The sequence below is a fragment of the Arachis hypogaea genome, chromosome 5 (assembly GCF_003086295.3).
Source record: "Arachis hypogaea cultivar Tifrunner chromosome 5, arahy.Tifrunner.gnm2.J5K5, whole genome shotgun sequence".
Taxonomy (NCBI): domain Eukaryota; kingdom Viridiplantae; phylum Streptophyta; class Magnoliopsida; order Fabales; family Fabaceae; genus Arachis; species Arachis hypogaea.
Window position 1 is genome coordinate 11,477,952 of NC_092040.1, and position 14,490 is coordinate 11,492,441.

The following is a 14,490-nucleotide window of genomic DNA, read 5'->3' on the forward strand; positions in this document are numbered from 1 at the left end:
TTAGAATATTGAGATTCAAAAAGTGATTCCACAAATCATTTTTTTAATTATTGAGTTTTACTATATAAATTAAACAATAATAAAAATTATAATTTTAAAAAATTTAAAAGATTTAAAATTTAAAATAATTACTATATTATTTAGTAAAATTTAAAATATTAAATTTTTTAAATATATAATTAATAATAATTTGATAAACTCATTTAAATAAAAAAAACTCACATAAAAAAATTACAATTTGAAATATAAAATTTTAAAATATGAATGACAAAATAACTTTATAAAAATTTAATTATTTTTATTATTTTATGTAAAGAGAATTTTGTTTATTAAGGTTTAAAAAATAATATTAAAATTAGTAGTATCAAAAAATATTTTAAATTTAATATTATAAAAAAATTATATAAGAACTAGTTTGGTTAATTTTTAAAATTTTAGGGATGAAAATGACTTACGTCTGGATTTTCAAGGACTATTTTGATTATAAAAATATTTTTATATGTCAAGTGACACGTGGCACACGTGTCACTAACCTGACACATCAACCAATCATCTTGTGACACGTGGCACTTAACATGACATGTCATCATGCCATGTGGCACTTAACGTGACACGTCATCATTTAACTTACGGAATGACTAATTTGACTTACATTTTATCTTTCAGGGACTAATATGACTACAAAAATCGTTTGAGAACTAATTTAAAAAATAAGTAATTTTTCAGGAATGAATTTGAGTATTATTAACCCTTAATTTTTTAATTAATATTAGTTACTTTTTAAATTATTTTATTTATTTTAAATTTTAGATTCTAAATCATAAGTTCGTAATTTTATATTTTAATTATAAATAATCAATTCTAAATTCTTCAAAATTTAAAAACTTTTAAAATTAAAAAAAATAATTAACTAATATTAATTAACTATAAAAGTTAATTTTTTATACTTATTTAGAACACATGGTTGTCTAACTCTATGAGATTTAGCATTGTATGTAGGTGTAGTTTATGATGGCCACAAGTTTTGGTGTCTATAGTGGTTATGAACTTCACAAAATGATATTTTCAACCAAATAAAATGAAAAATTGAAGCACGTTTCAGTTTTATTAATAAATAATGATATGTTTATGAGTGTAAATAAAAGAAAAAATTAGACCATTTATCATATTTTTTGACAAAAAAATGATCTATCGTTTTCTCTCGTCGTCGGAAATGGAGTCGCTACCAATGCCCAAAATTTAAAAATGATAGTATCTAAAAATACTTACATTACATTAATTTTTTTCTCACGTTAATAAATAATTATTTATATCTTTTATTTTTAATTAAAATAATCATTTTATTCTGCAATAAAAATTTTGAAGTCTAAAGTTATTGTTATTAATTAAATTTTAATATTAGTAAAGTGAAATTTAAAATTATTAATTACAAAAAAGAAAAGTAGAAGTAGATAATGAAAATATTAATGTAATGTAAGTATTTTTAGATACTATCATTTTTTAAATTTTGAGCATTGGTAGCGACTTCATTTCCGACGACGAGAAAAAACGATAGATCATTTTTTTGTCAAGAAATATGATAAATGGTCTAATTTTTTTCTTTTATTTACACTCATCAACATGTTACTATTTATTAATAGAACTTAAACGTACTTCAATTTTTTATTTTATTTGATTAAAAATATCATTTTATAAAATTTATAGTCATCATAGGCACCAAAACTTATGGCGATCATAGACTATACCTTCTATGTATGCTTCTCTATTTTAGTTTGAGAAATCACTGGTATCAAATTAAGAGGCTTTCAAAACCTAAATCTGTTCTGGTCTTGAAAAAGCGCAGCTTCCTCTAGATTATATAATAATATAGATAGCTTATTGTATCGACTATTGATAGACAAATAAAGTTGTCTAAATAGAGAGGGTTACCACTTGCCACCAAAATAACGTTGACAGAAGAGTAAAATCGTCATCGACGTTGACCCTTAGCTTAAAGCAAGAATTATATTTTTCCATTCCTATTATTTAAGCTCTGGACCATCATTGACTATATATACGAGACTAAAGAATGTTATCTCAACTAATCTTGCATAATTACTCTTTTATGCATTAATAATAACGTAAAAAAGAGTAAATTAATATACATTTTCGATCCTATTAATACACGCTATTAGTTACTCTATTAAAAACTTGGTTTAATTATTCTGTAGGTTTCTATAATTTCATAAAATTTTTAATTAGATTCCTATACTTTTTTTAATTGAGTCCCTACATTAATTTTTTTTTCAATTAAGTATTTCTTAATAGTAATTGGCTTAATTTTATAGGGACAACTAAAAAAAAAGAATTGGTATAGGGACCTAAATAAAAAGAAAAAAAGTATAGGAATTCAATTAAAAAAAAATTTTGGTACAAAAACTCAATTAAAAAGAAAAAAAATATAAGGACCTAATTAAAAATTTCATAAAACTATAAGACCAATAGAATAATTAAATCTAAAAACTTTTGTTCCATTGTTAATATGCTCTCGACCACCAAAAGGTAAAAGAAAAAGGTTCAATAAAAATCAAAATTATATCCAAAAACACCATATAACATATAGTCACACCTATATCTTGTTAAGTTAGTACCTTTTTTTTTATATTGTCATCAAAGAGCTACTAATATAGCATCACAAAATAAAAAAATAATCTAATTAAACACCACACTTAAAACCAGATAACTCTATTACAATATTTATTATTTGCTATTTTTCTCTAATTATTAAAGTGGAAAAACTCCTTTATTTTAGCATATTAAACACTATGTAACCACTTTATCAAGTATAGTTCATATGTTTTGAAAACAAATTGATCCAAAGTTGTATTATATTCTTCCATTATAAATTGGACAGCAATCTCAAATGCTTCCACAATACCTTTATGTTTGAAATTGTTGGCAAAAGCTCACATACAAACACAATCAGTTTATATATATTGGTTTTGTTACCAAATATGTATCCTATTTTAAAACATTACTATAAGGATCCCGTTAGGCAGATAATGTATTATTTGTACAATGTGTATAATAGGTTATTGAGTTACAAAATGAACATTTCCCATACTATTTAGAATAACCATCCGAGTACTGGGGATAATAAACATCTTTTCGAAAAATTAAACTGATTTTGGAGTTCACCAAAAATCGAACTCTTAACCTTTCGAATCTAGCGCTCTAATACCATGTCATGATACCACTTATTCCAAAAGCTTCAGCTGATGGAAAAAGGTAACACTAATGGTTATATCTCTAATACTCCATAAACCTCTATTGTACACATTGTATAAATATTCAAAGATTAAATACTAAAAAAATATTTTATATACTGGATATTTTAAATCCCATTGAGATAACATATATACTTCTTTTGCTATTTTAAAGTTGAAACTACAAATTATAAGTTTTTGTCATGTCAAAAAAAATGGAAGTATGGATAGAAATATAAGTTGTCCAATCATACATGTCAAGTTAGAAAAAGTTCAAAAAATCTAAAGTGTTTCAATGTTTTTTTTTTAGAATTATATAAAAAAGGAGTAAAAATATATTTTCTTTTTTCAGCTCTCTCTTTTTTTTTCTTCATAAATTTCTAAAAATTGAAAATACTAGAAATAAAAGAAATGGAAGCAGGCAAACTAATTAGCATTTTGATTGAGGAAGAATTATTCATTTGAAAGGGGTTTTGTTTTGAGAGATGGTCCCTACAATAGAATAGATTGCAAGGTAAGGGAAGAGGAGGAGGAGTAGTTCTTGGTGGGACCCAAAAGCAGATTGCATGTGATCTACTACTACTAGTTAGTCTCACTCCCTAGTTCAGTTAGATTATGGCACACCCTCAGCCACTCCAAAAAGGTGACTCTGATCTGAAACCGAATCAAACTGGAAGGAATGTGCAAGATTTTCTTCCTTTTTATTTGAATACTTTTTTATGAGGGATTGGGGGAATGAAACAAACATGGTTACGTTTTTCATTTGGGTAAGAGAAAGTGAGAAAGACAATCTAGTAAGGAATGCATGGAAAGAAACCAAATCTTTTGAGTATATATTTTTACATCACATGCCTCTTCAAAAGCAAATCCCTCCCTTCATTTATGGCTCTGATTGTGACCTCTTTCGTCTCTTTACCACACTTGCCATTTAATTTTAACTCGCCGTCTATAAATAAAACTTTAGAAATGTATCCCACTAATTAAAATATTTTAATTTCATCGTAAGAACTACGGCATACACAGAAACTAATAACACAATGAATAATGGGGTGCTAGGTGTCTCAGTTGGGATAGTTTGCCAAAAATGGAACTTTTTGTAATACAAACAAAGGAGAATGCACGACTCTTCCTGTTTTATTATTTGCTGCAAATGGCTTCATGACCCCATATGCTTCATCGAAAGTTAGTTAACTTTGGGATCGGTGGCATCTTTATTTGGGACCCATTCAATGCCTTCATACACCACAACAACACACATATTACTACTACTACACATACTCTTCTCAATTCTTACAAACGATCAAATTTAGAGACGGGACAAAATTTATTTTTTTTAATATAAAAAAACTAAAATTTAATTTTTTAAAAGAAAAAGGACCTAAAGCAAAGTTTACACATCACTTATAAAAAAATTGAAGTTTAGGATCCCCCTCTTATGTATGAGAGGCTCCGCCCCTAAATTCTTAATCATTGTAATCTTCAAATTTTAGAAACTTCACAAAAATAATAGAGTAATTCATTTATACATTATTTTAAATATTCTATTGCTATATAGTATGCTTCATCTAGTATTAATTATAATTAATAATGAAAAACATAATTAATTATCTTAAATTTCAATTTATGTGTAGTTATCTTTATAAAGTTTTAAAATGTGTAATACACTTTTAGAATTTTCAAATAATTTACGAGGGATGAGATGGTACCCCAAAAAAAAAACAAAATATAACTTTGTATGAGACCTTTTATTGACAAATTTTCTATTTAATACAATAATTTATTTATTTATTTTAAAAAACAGGAGGCAAATTTCAATGAGTTAACTACTTTAGAAAAATATTAAGGTAGTTTTTGCCTCAATTTTATTTTTCTCCCTTCTCATAATAGTTGCCTTTGTTTGTTTGACTATTTCACTTTTTATATAAATCTAAAAAATAAAACGGGAAGTTACTATAAAAAGAAGAGTGTGTTTAATTTTAGTGATTAATCCTCTTTTTTGTATCATTTTACACTTAAAAGATTATTTTCTTGATAAAATAATTCTTTAAACAGTAACAATCCAATTGTATAGCACTTAATTAAAATTTTAGCTTTAGTTGATAATTTTCTTAACTTCTGAATTGATGTGTAAACAAACGAATATTACAGAAGAGTAATAGGTCAGCAAATTTTGTAATTTGTAACTATTAATTAGTCATTATTCATGTTTTTAATTGTGTGAGATTTTATCAAATGATGTGAGATTATTTACTTTTCTTTTAATAGTTAGGTATTGGTTAAATTTTAATAAAAATGCTGCCTCTAAACTTTCTCAATATTATATATATTAAATATCAATAAAAAATCTATTTTGTCCAAAGAATTATCAATCTTTAAAGAATCATTCTTGACAATGAAATTAACTTTTTTAATTAGTCTAGACAACACATACAGGTAGTTTAGTGACGAAGAATTTAAACAATGGGTTTAACTATTGCGTTTTTACGATATAGTGTTTGTAGAATGTGAAGTTAAAATTATTAACTGAAAATTTTGTTATAAAATTTAGTTTTTTTAAATGTATTTATTAATTACCTATATAAAATTCTTTTACATAACACTACATGAAAATTAAATTCATTAACTAAAGCTAATCCATTATTATTAACTCTTTTACTTTACTTTTTTAACAAATTGATGATTGAAAAATATGGTTATTGTTGTTATAGCGTTTGCTAATTGTGAATGCAGAAGAAAGAAGAGGTGGACAACAACGGAACGGGAACAAACGCAGGGCTCGAGAAGACAGAAGCACAATCAATTATTTTTGGGACTCCAACTTCCATTACTCTATGCTCTAAATTGCCTTGTTTTTTTTTTTTTTAAGTGTCTGTACTATAAAGATATCCGTGTAACTAAAAAATTAATAAAATTGGCTGAATATTAATAAAAAATTAATTTTAAATAATTTAAATTAATAACTTTTTAATGATTAAAATCTTGACAATTATATATATATTATATATAAAAAATGTAGAATTGAATTTTATAAATTTTAAAATTTATTAAACATCACTAAAAAATAATATAATTTTTTAATAATTATTTTTTTCTGAGTGATTTTAATATATAAAAAATGGAAAGCGTCGTTTTTATTTCCAAAGATTTCATGGATTCCTCTCCATTATGAAGTTGAAAAACTGTTTCGCTGCTTTAGCTAGACAGCTGTGATTTAAAAGTTGACAGCGACAAATTACACTGGTTTTCCTTTTAGATTTTTTAATAAAAAATATTGCGGCAAAGATGCCTGCTCCTTAACTTGATGCATCCCTGGATACACAATACAAGCTCTGTTTACTTGCAGAATTAAACTAGGAAATCAAACTCAATATCTTATCCACTTATATTGTTTTATTTTATAAATGTTGACCCAATTATAATGTGTTTCACTAAAGGAACCTTATATAGATTAATCTATCAAATTATCCTTAAAAGAATTAAACGGATAAAATATTTTTGAAAGATCAAAACAATACTATTTTCAGAATATATGAAAACGTGATAATAATAAACAAATTAAATGATATATAACACCAACTTAGGTTGGATGAGTAATCAGCTCACTTGTCCATCTAAGTAAGCGTCGGAAATTTGAATTTTACTTTGTACATGCAGTAAATAAACTCAGCAACAGACCTTTAAATAGATCTTAGATCCGTGACGGATTAGTATATAAAATTAATTATTATGATAAATTTTTAACAAATATGATTAGAAATAAGATTTCTTAATCCTTAAAATTTGATAATCTTATAAAGTAATTATTTTTACAAGTTGTTTAGAATGATAAATTAAAAAAAAGAGATTTATAGATCAAATTTTATTATGGTATATTTTTAAATATTCTCTCATAAAATTTGAATAAAATTTATAATAAGTATTTGTTGAATACAAAAGTTGTTTATCGTTTATAAAATCAAAATGTTTTTGGTTATTTTTATTACATTTTAAATCTTGTAAGTATTTTTATAAATATAATCTTTCAAAAAAACACATTTTTTCAGCACCTTAACCTTTTGAAAGCATTTTTAGTTATTTACTTACACATATAATTATCTTTGGTTAAAAATAAAAATAAAATTTGATCAAGTTGGGAAGCTACCACCCCTAACAAAGACCTATATCATACCATTAACACGGCACTCACATCTGTACTGTCTCCTTTTAAGTTTTGGATAGCTGGGGGAAGAAAATATAATAACAGATGTGCCTAACGATTTGAACGGTTCAAAGTTTTGGGTAAACAAGAAATGGTGTAAAATGAGATTATAAAATACAAAAAATATTAAACACTAAATTGGGGATCAGTTTTTATTCTTATTTTTAGTAACAAGTATTGTAATAGGCAGAGTTGAAAATTTTCAAAAATTAAAATTAGAGGTTGGGGTTCATTTCAACAAATTATGAGTACTTCATTTCACAAGTTTCACAAAAGAAAATAAAAATAAAATATTGGTGCACTTGTAAATTATGTTATTTATTAGGTAAATATGGTATTCTTTAATTTGGTGATAGAGAGTGATGAATAACAAATGAGCAAATCAGCGGTGGTTTGTCCCTATTATCTGATTGAACAAATTGAAGGGCCGTTGATGTCTGACCTCTGACAGCCACACAAATAGCAATCAAAGTTGAGATTTGATGAGAATTTGGAGCTTCCAATCCATATTTAGAAGCATTGTCTCATGTGAAATTAATCAAAGAATTAGGCAATAATGGCCATGCATGCATAATATATAACCACCACTAACAAAATTCACTTTTATTATTTTTACTATACACATCAATATATATATATATATATAGCATAACTTCAATAAAGATGTGACCTCAATCTGTTTATTTGCAACATCATATATATGAATACGATATTTGAGACCGAATGGTTAATTTATGAAGTACATTCCATTCTTGGTCTCGGCAAATTATGAGGTATAGGAAATACTGAAATAGGACCATGCTAGTTAAAGCTAGAGCTGCTAGCTACTTCGTGATACCTATTCTTCATAATTTTATATATGAATATGAACGCTAACTTTATACGTTATCAACTGGATTGGATTATCTTTCTCTTCGGTTATTGGTTGCCAACATCACATGTAAGTGTAACACTTCAACTACTGCCATTGCAAGCTCATCATGTATGTAGTCCTCTTTAAGAGTACAAATCACACAAACACTTTCATTTTCATGTTCCAACATATATATATTTCACAACATATGTATACACAGTGGTCCCTATATATATATATGAAGTTTTTTAATTTTTCTTTTATAAATGGATAACAAATGTACATTGAAAAAAAAATGTATATTTTGGTGTATATTGGGGATTTCTTTTTGAAAATAAAATAATTTTAATGATGTTTCCTTTGTCTAAAATACCTAGGCATTAGGTATAGATAGCGCGTAGTTTCTTTATAGAAATATTTTTTCTGAAAATAAATTAAAAGCAACAAAAATTATTTATCAAAATTAGCACGTTAGCAAATTAAAGATAAGTAGAAGACTAAAAGCAAAGAAAACACTTGCAAGTGTTTTTGGAAATAAAATTCTCGACACTTGTTGAAGTAAATTAATGAGCTAAATACTAGATCAACCAAATTTAATTATTTTTTTAGACATAATTTGTTATTAAAGTACCACGGTCAAGTAGTGGCAGTAGAAAATTTATGAATAGGTTTATGAGTAATTCCTATTCATAAATTGTATCAGGCTAGTTATCTCACATTATAACGATTTTAATGATTTTATAGAAATAGTATACTAGAAAAAGAGGTTTTTTTTTTTGTTTCCCACAGTAAGTTCACTAAGTTGATTTAATTTATGGAAGACTAGTCAAATATGATTTAAAATTAGAGAGTAATGGGAGAATTGGTGAATTCAATTTTGAGATGGTTGATGATTTAGGGTTCCTGAAAAGAAGAAGGAAAAAATAGGATTATATTTGAATTTTTATTTTAACATATTTTAAAATAGTTAAGAATTCATTTGTAAATAGAGAAATGAATGGAAACACATAGCAGTTATAACATAAAAATATATTAAGAATTAATAATTAAATCAATTATATGTATAGAATATATACAAACTAATTTAGTAATTATATATTGAGAAAAACAAAAGTATGTTACTTGATGGAACACATGAACAAAAAAAGAGAAAGGATGGTAATTGTATGCTTTACCAAAAATTATAACATAACATAACAGAGTGCGTGGTCAGAGAAGAATGTATAGTTGCAGGACACAATCAAAGTCGTTAATCTTCTCGGAGGATTAGTCATTTAAACATTTATAATTGATAAAATAGTAAATGTATATGATGAGGTGGAAAGGAATATGTGAAAGGAGAGAACTTTTTTGGGCGGAGTGAGTGATGCATGCTGGTGGGTGGTGGGTGGTGGAGTTGCGCCGTACGGCTCCAAGTCTCTGCGACAAGCCTCATGCGCCGGTCTTGCAGGTCGGCGCCTTCTCTTTCTCTAACCTCATTTAATCATCACTGTCCCACACTCTTTTATTATTATTTTATTCATTCATTCATTCATTACACTACCAGTCCCCTGCTATGACATTTTTACCCCTCTCCCCTCCCATTCCCATTACAGAGTCAACTCCACTTCCATTATTCTTCGTTGCGTAACAACACACGTAGACAAAAATATCCCCAGCCAAGAAAAAACTATCAACAAGACATGAAGGAATTACTTTACTTACTACACTATACTAAAAAGAAAGCAAGTACGGTCAGGATGTGGTGGCGCTGTGTTCCCCTCTACCACCACATATTGTTTATGAGGCCACATGATCTTTTTTTTTTCTTAATTTTATAAAATCTATCTGGTTGCCTCTTTTTCACCATCCCAAATCTCTCTCTCAATAAACTATGCTAGTACTAGACTAACTAATCGCGCTAGTTTAAGTTCATTTGAACACGTTAGTCTTTTCTACTTAATACTAATACTACTACTGCCATCCAACGGGATTCGAGTCAAATTACAAAAATGTCTTTACCATGTATTGGTAGTACTCCTAGTCCTAGTATAAACCTGCCAAGATATGTGTACGTATTATAGAGAAGATAAGATAAAATAAATAAGTAAATGATTTTTTAATCGACAATTGGCTAGGAGAAAATAAATTAAAGAAAGAAATTGCAAATTGTGATAAGGATTAAAAGGAGGTAATTGGTAAAATAAAAATAAGAAAAAGGGAGGGGGCAATGTGTCACGAAAAGGAGCGGGTTTTGCGGTGAAAAAGGACGAAAGGAAGCAGAGTGTTGTTTGAGGTGACACGTGGAAGTAGGAAGGAGCGTTGGATGAAGGTAGGAAGAAATCAGGAGCGTTGAGATCCATGAGAGGAGAGGAGTGGACTAGTTGCTTACTTACTGTGAAGTGGTTTTTGTCATTGTGCTAACTTAACCACTGCCTACAGACACAAAAGTGGCAAGTGTTCAGAACTAAAACTACCCAAATACAAAAATTTAAAAGAGAAAGAAAAGGCTCATAAACTCTGTTGGGAGAGAGAGTCATTAATTTGCAGAGAGAGAGAGAAGGGCAGAAGGGCATGGCGGCGTTTGCAGTGCTGTGAGACTGTGCCCGTGTTAAGTTGTTGGCTTGTTTTGTGTCTGTCTTTTCTTTTTCTCTTGAATTGATGCAGCAGCTTCTTAACGCAGAGAGAGAAAGAAGAAGATCGAGAAGAGAGAATGAATTGAATTGAAAGCCCATCCGACCACCCTTCCTTCCCTTTCCTCGATCTCAACCCTCATTCATTCATTCATTCATTCTTCACAGCTTCTCGCTACTTGTCGTGTATGTATGTGGTGGTGCTGCTGCTACTGTTACTCAACCCCCACCCCCACCCCCAGCCCCAGGGAATTAATTCGCCCAATACTAACGGATTTTGGTGTCTCTTTTTTTTTATTATTTTCTTTTTCTATTTGTGGTAGTTATAATAATCATAAATTATTGGTTGGTGGGAAATAGAATAAGTGAGAATTAAAGGCGATCGAGGAAGCGAGTGGGATATGGATTTGAGGTCACAATTGAGGTCAGGGACAAGTAACATAGTAGAAGAGGTGCCACAACAATGGCAGGTTTGTTCTCACTAGGCGGTGGTAGTAGTAGTAGTAGTGGTAGAGGAGGGAGAGGGAACACAAACCAACAACAACAACAACACGACCAACACCAACAACACGCGGAAATTCCTCCTTCCGACACCTTTTACTGGTACAAGAATGAAGACGTTTCCTCGTACCGAGGTGGCTTGGAGCTGTGGAACCATCATCATCATCATCACCAACCGGAACACGACCTCATACCTCAAGCAAGGCCTCTCTTCCACCAAGATCTTTACAGCTCTGCGGCTGCTCTAGGAGTGGGTCCAACCACCGTGTCCGACGATCAGTCACCCTCGAGATCGGCCTTCCTGGTGACGGCGTCGGCCGTGGGAAGCGGAGCAGCAAGCGGAGCAGGAAGTGGAGCAGGTGGGATTAGCTGCCAGGACTGCGGGAACCAGGCGAAGAAGGATTGCCCTCACATGCGGTGCAGGACATGCTGCAAGAGCCGTGGCTTCGATTGCCAAACCCATGTCAAGAGCACTTGGGTTCCCGCTTCCAAGCGCCGCGAGAGGCAGCAGCAACTCGCCTCTATCCAACAACAACAGCTTCTTGCTGCTGATGTTCCCAAGCGCCAAAGAGATCATGCCTCTAGTACTCGTTTACCCACAAACCCTTCTCCTTCAGCCTCGGCTTCAGGTAGTAGTAGTAGTAGTCGTCGTAATTATTTACTTGCGTCTTGTCTTGTCTTGTCTTGTCTTGTCACATATACACTACTATATACTATGCATATACATGCTTGTGCTTGTTCTCTCTTGTGCGTATGATTGTAGCTGCAGGCAAGCTCTCATCACGCATCACACATCACAGTGTGTGTGAATGACTACACTTGAGAAATTGAAGTCAAGAGAGTCGATAGAGAAGAAATTACTATTATTCTCTGAAAAAGAAACAAGTAACTGTAACTGTATATGTTAATAGAGAAGAAGGGGATATGGATCGGTTGCGTGTGGAACCCAAATTAAATTTCTCCTTTTTTTCTATTCCAAAATAGTAACAGTAGTAGTGGTGTATGTGTGTGTTTTAGCAGATTGCTTCTCTTTCTCTGTGTCTCTCACACTTCACTCCATCACACATTATTATTCATCACTTCTTTTCTTCCTATGATATGATGTATCAGTCTGGAATACTGTGTTTACTTTTGTTTGTCCTATAAAGCCCTTCACATGATCGAATATTAATCTAATACAATGCTTGGTTGGTGTGAATGAAAATAAAACAATAAAAGGGATGGAGAATTTTCCTGCAGTAGTGAGCTCTCCAGCTGAATTCAGATGCGTACGTGTGAGTGGAATCGACGACACAGAAGACGAGTATGCATATCAAACGGCAGTCAACATTGGAGGACACGTCTTCAAAGGGATCCTCTATGACCAGGGTCCAGATCACGCCACCACCACCACCACCAACAGCAGCAGCTACGTCGCCGGAGACACCTCCTCCACCGGTGCTGCTGCTCATCACCCTAATCTCAACCTCATTGCTCCCAACACCAACACCACAACTTCAGCCCTCGTCTCCGCTGCACACACAACGCAGCAGCTCGTAGATCCTTCATCCATGTATCCACCTCCTCTCAGCACCTTCATGGCTGGTAGTAGCGGTACGCAATTCTTCCCTCATCCAAGATCTTGAAACAAACAAACAACACAATCAAACCCCAATTACAAACAATCATCAATTTTTTTCTTTTTCTTTTTTTGCTTTTAATTTTATGCTTATATATTAGTGTACCCTTATTTTTCTTTTCTCTTTCTTCTTCTAACTACATTTCATAATCTTGTAGCTATCTAGCGGTCTAGTAAAAAATGAATATTGATACGCATTATTCAAGTTAGGAGAGAAAGAAAGAAGAACAAGAGCAAAATGCAGACCCATTGTGCTTTTTGCTTCTTTTTTTTATTTGATTTAAATTGGTGCAAATTATTAATATTTATGCCTAGTTAAAAAATATATATATATTCTATATTCTACTGTTTTTTTTCCCTTTATCATCAATCAATTAACGACCTAAATTCAATCAAGTTGTTTCTTTGTGTGTACGCTATAATGAAACATGTGGTTCTGATAATGTGGTGTATTTCGACTTGACTTAATTTTAAAATATTATTTGGGGTGGTTTTTTCTCTCACAAGTTGAATTTTATCACACTTTCTTGTTGGCTTTTTTTTCCCTGTTTATCCGTATGGTTGCCGGTTTGAATTTGAGGTTTGAAACACGGTTTTGATAATCTATATTTGGACTAACACAATTTGAGAACATATTCCCATTTTATAAAATTTTCATTAATTCTAACATTTGGGTATGGGCAGTCCAACTATGCATGAGCATTCTAGTGTAAAAAGGTGAAAGATCTCTCTCCACCTTCTTGCCATGTGATATAGCAATTTCAATTCTATCTTATTTTTTCTACCTAAACTTTGTGCATATAGATGGCGACGTTGATTTCAAAACGGGAAATTTAGCTTATAAGTGTGCTAATATTTAATGCACATGCAGGAAACTATACGTATATAGGGGAACAATCCATTTTACATATGTAATGAGTACAGCATATGGCATAATACAAGACTTTTGCTTGATCAAAGAACGTTAAAACAAGTAAAACAAAAAGAAGGGCTAAGATGTCAGAATTTCCCGTATAAACATCTGATGCAACATGTCATCCTCCACTTCACCTCATCATTGCCCAGTGCCAATCCCTCTACTCTAATCAATCACTCATCATTTTCCCATAACCCCAATTTTCTTATCATAATAATACTATTGGAAATTTGTTAATCACATACATCTTTTGTTGTCACAATTACATAGCCCAGAGGTCAACAGCCAGAATAAAAAAGTCAACGTTTTCTCCAAAAATATGGTTTCAAATCTATGACTTCAAGCAAATCATCCAACCAATAGCAATTCTCTCATTCTTAGGGGTTTTTTTTGGTAAAATATAATTGTGTGTGGGTTTTGAACTTTGGTATCTAGTACTCTAAGATTGCCATTTAAGAATATTAGAAATGAACAATTTGTATGGGAAAAAGTAAAAGTATTTACTGTGAATATCAAAATTTTCAATGGTTTGTCCACAGTGTTGTTA

General features: G+C 30.4%; 1 protein-coding gene across 1 annotated transcript; it reads left to right on the forward strand.

The window, feature by feature from the left end:
• The first annotated feature begins 10,707 nt into the window (after window positions 1-10,707).
• Window positions 10,708-13,390, forward strand: LOC112800761 (protein SHORT INTERNODES). Its single transcript, XM_025843150.3, has 2 exons — window positions 10,708-12,038; window positions 12,628-13,390. The coding sequence occupies exons 1-2, from the start codon at window positions 11,372-11,374 to the stop codon at window positions 13,032-13,034; spliced, it is 1,074 nt and encodes a 357-aa protein (XP_025698935.1). The 5' UTR covers window positions 10,708-11,371; the 3' UTR covers window positions 13,035-13,390.
• The last annotated feature ends 1,100 nt before the right edge of the window (window positions 13,391-14,490 follow it).